Genomic DNA, 3,672 nt, shown 5'->3' with positions numbered 1-3,672 from the left:
GACGTACCGGTGTCGGGCAGAGCCTGCGGCTGCGCGGGCGGCGGCGCGGCGGCGAGCGCGGCGGCGGCCTGGTCGCGCGGCACGCGGTGCGCGCTGCCCGCCACGCTCACGTTGCTCCTGCACAACACGCAACACAACACATCGCCTCGGAGCGGCGCTCCTTCACAACACAACACAACGACACCCGCCCGCACACAGACACTACTGTACAACAAGCGGTATAGACAGGTATACTTTACTCTTAACATAATAATGCATATATAATAATATAAATATGACTAAAATCACATTTGCAATGTTTTTGCTCAACTCACAATTATACATTATATAAACTACATATATTTTATTGCGAATGTTTGGAAGTATGGATGTTTGTTAGAAATGTCTCGGAAGAAAAGAAATGTGGTATAGATGTAGATCATAGTCTGGAAGAACTCCGCGCGGACGGAGTCAGAGCAATGTGCAAATTGACAACTTCGATAGAGGCTCAAAAAGTTTCAAGTTATATATTTTTTTTTTAATAATGTAGATATGACCTTTTTTTTAATGATACTTAAAGTACAAAGAAAAAAGTATCACTTTAGTATTTTTACAATGTTTTTTGTTTTAATCAAATAAAAAAAATGAAACGACCGAAGTGTCACTATGGTTTTTTTTCTTTTCAGTTTTTTTTTTACTTTTTATTTTTGTGCTCTTATGGAGGTTCGAAAAGACGTAGAGCGGTTTATTCGGCTCCTTACGATTTAGTCTCAGAAGAAACAACATATCAATTCAACTCGGGAAAGTAGTGTTACCGTGCCGGCGCAGCGGTTCAGCATCTTGAGGTGGTTAATTGGTAAACTACTAACTTGCAAATGTCGCTGGCTTCCGCCTCGCCGCTGACCAGCGCGCGCCAGAACTCGTGCACCTGCAACAGCCAAGCCGACCATGAAACAGCAAGCTGGTGTTGGTGTTGGGGGGAGGGCGAGGGGCGCACGTGACCGCAGGCAGGTGACGGGCACTCACCTCGTCGATGACGCGGTGCGCAAAGGCGGCGTCCTTTGCCTCGCCGTCGAAAGCGAACACGTTGACCGGCTTGCCGTCGGGCACCTTGTACAGACGGAACCACTCGAGCGTGGCTCGCAGCAGGCCGGGCCGCACCTTCTCCAGGTCGGCGACGTCGCTCAGCCGCTCGGCGTCGGGGTCGCGCGCGTCGATAGCGATCAGTTTCCAGTCGGTCTCGCCCTCGTCGATGAGCGCCAGCGCGCCCAGTATCTTCACGGTGAGCACGTCGCCGCGCTGCGCCACGCGCGACCCTATCTCGATCACGTCGATGGGGTCGTTGTCGCCGCGGGCTCCGGTGCCGGGGTCCACGTGGCGCGGGTCCTCCCACGTCTGCGGCAGCGCGCCGTAGTTCCAGATGTAGCCGTGGTGAGGGAACACGTTGCTGACGTAACGCAGTGCGCCTTTCTTTACGTCCTGCTTGATGGGGTTGAGGGTCTCGCCGAGGCTGATCTCCATCTTGGCGTTGGTCCAGCGCGGCACCTCGACCACCATGTGGGCCAGGCGGCGCGCGCGGTCCGCCCACAGCGGGATGTCGTGCAGCGGGGAAACGGGCCCGCTCTCATCTCCTGCCGCAAGTCAAACGACCAAATATTTTAATAATCAATTAGGATACATTTAAGATACAAATTTGCCTTACCAATGTCAATGGCAAGTGGAGCAAAATTTAAAGTATTTAATTTTGTTATTATTCCAGAGCTTGATTGCACACTGCACACTGAGTTACAAATGTAATCTTTTATTGGAAAATAAGTGTGAACATGCTGATAGGGAGCTTAATTGTACAAACAAGTATAGCGGATGCTTTGTGATACTCAAGAACCAAGACTTTGTGGATTTTGAATTTATAGAAATGTTATCAAAAGACTCTACTATCTCCGAGGTTATATGTTAACAATTTGCAATTATACTATAAACTAATTTAAATGCCATTCATAGTATGTTTTTAACTAATAAAAATAAATATTTATATCCGGAGGTGTCTCCATTGATATGACAGTAATAACACTGTAAAATATTAAAAACACAGAGATGGGGGTCAGCAGTTAAAGCAACAGAAAATGCACCATCTAGTTCAGATACAATTACATAAAATCAATCATTGTTTGGAGTAACAAAATATAAAGTAACTAGCGGCTGCACTGAACCACCTCTCAGATCTGAGTGGAGTTATGACATATGGACAAAGTATTTCATGACCACAAGCCTATTCCTAACTCCTTGTACCTACAAATTTCAGTCAAATTCATAAGAGCTCACCAATTAAAGACAACAACCGGGACATTTACAAAAGGTATTAATATATTGTACTGTAACAATATAAATGACTAATTTATCCCGACTATTTTAACAACAAATATGACTTGTAGTATAACAACTGACTGAAGAAATACTGAGATAAAAAAGTGGGATATACACACATGTAGTTTTTTTTTTCACCTGAATTCATCTGCTTTACAAAAATATATTTTATAAACTGCACATCGCTCAACACTCACCACTTCTACAACTGCTTTTGCCACACTTTTTTTATCAAGTTTGTTCTTTGTATGTGTCTTATGTGTGGTAATCATTATTTTTTTCTTTTCTTTCTTACTGTTCCCGGCAGGTATGATAAAATCCCTGTATGGTTAGTGAAAACTGAATTGAATTTCGACACATTTCTCTGCCAACTCATATCAATCAATTCAATCTCTTAATGATATTTAGACTTAGAATTTAAGGGCAGGAATTTGAAACAAGAACAAAAAAGTTTCGAAACACTGTAAATTAAATCATTGTCTATCGTTAAAGATAAATTCTATGAAAAATCAGCTTGATTCGCTTTTATAAAATATTACAAGTATTTCTTTTAAAATATTACAAGCTTTTATAAGTATTAGACGTATATTTTGCTAATATATGTAGTCAAATTTGATGAAGTCAAAAATAAAGCAACAAACTGAATGGAATGGGAGCCAGCTCAATAGGTGTGGACTTTCGAATTATCCGATGTAAACTGATAAGAAAGTTTAAGGTCACCGCTAGATCTACACGTCATATTATTCAATATTTCAGACACGGAAGTAAAAGGCTATCCATGAGACACAAAAATATAAGAGACATTAACTTACTGAAGAAAACCCTATAGTCGGGTGCGTAAGGTGATCCTCTTTCTTCAGCGATAAACATTTTGTTACGGTGTTTTTGATTAAAAACAACAGACGTACTGGCCAAACCCCGCAAGCAGTGGCTACTGCCAGCGATAACCTGCCTCGACACCGACACACAGGAACTGATCGCAACGCGTGCTAATGACATTTTCCAATTGACAATTGCATAAGGCAAAGAGCATAGAGTATAGTCCGACAAGTATTTTATAGCAGTTTTTTTTTTACTTTGACAGGAAACGCCATACAAGTTTTAGGGTTACTAGTTATTAGTAGGTTAAAATTACCTAACTTATTACCACATTTCTATGTTGGATACAAAAACAAACTGTTAAGAATTAGGAAATCAAATTAAAAAAAAAACCCTAAATGCTCATAATAAACCTTACTAATATTATCAATGTGAAAGTACCACTGCCTGTCTAACTAGCTGTCTGTCTGTGTGTCTGTCCTTCTTTCACGCAAAAACTACTGACCGATT

At 41.9% G+C, this 3,672-nt stretch overlaps 1 protein-coding gene across 1 annotated transcript in view; it reads right to left on the bottom strand.

Annotated features, from left to right (window-relative positions):
* Positions 1–3,388, bottom strand: part of Nurf-38 (Inorganic pyrophosphatase Nurf-38) — a 3,655-nt gene extending 267 nt beyond the window's left edge. The window contains exons 1-4 of the mRNA XM_013314739.1: positions 3,156–3,388; positions 1,006–1,610; positions 849–907; positions 8–117 (exon numbers count right to left, since the gene is read on the bottom strand). Coding sequence (XP_013170193.1) covers positions 8–117; positions 849–907; positions 1,006–1,610; positions 3,156–3,342 — 961 coding nt within the window. The 5' untranslated portion in view covers positions 3,343–3,388. The remainder of the gene's footprint in view (positions 1–7; positions 118–848; positions 908–1,005; positions 1,611–3,155) is intronic.
* Positions 3,389–3,672: the final 284 nt, after the last annotated feature.

The sequence above is a fragment of the Papilio xuthus genome, unplaced genomic scaffold (assembly GCF_000836235.2).
Source record: "Papilio xuthus unplaced genomic scaffold, Pxut_1.1 DF829129.1, whole genome shotgun sequence".
In the NCBI taxonomy this organism is placed as follows: Eukaryota; Metazoa; Arthropoda; class Insecta; order Lepidoptera; family Papilionidae; genus Papilio; species Papilio xuthus.
Note: the sequence above shows the minus strand (reverse complement) of the source record. Positions and strands in the feature narration are given on the sequence as shown.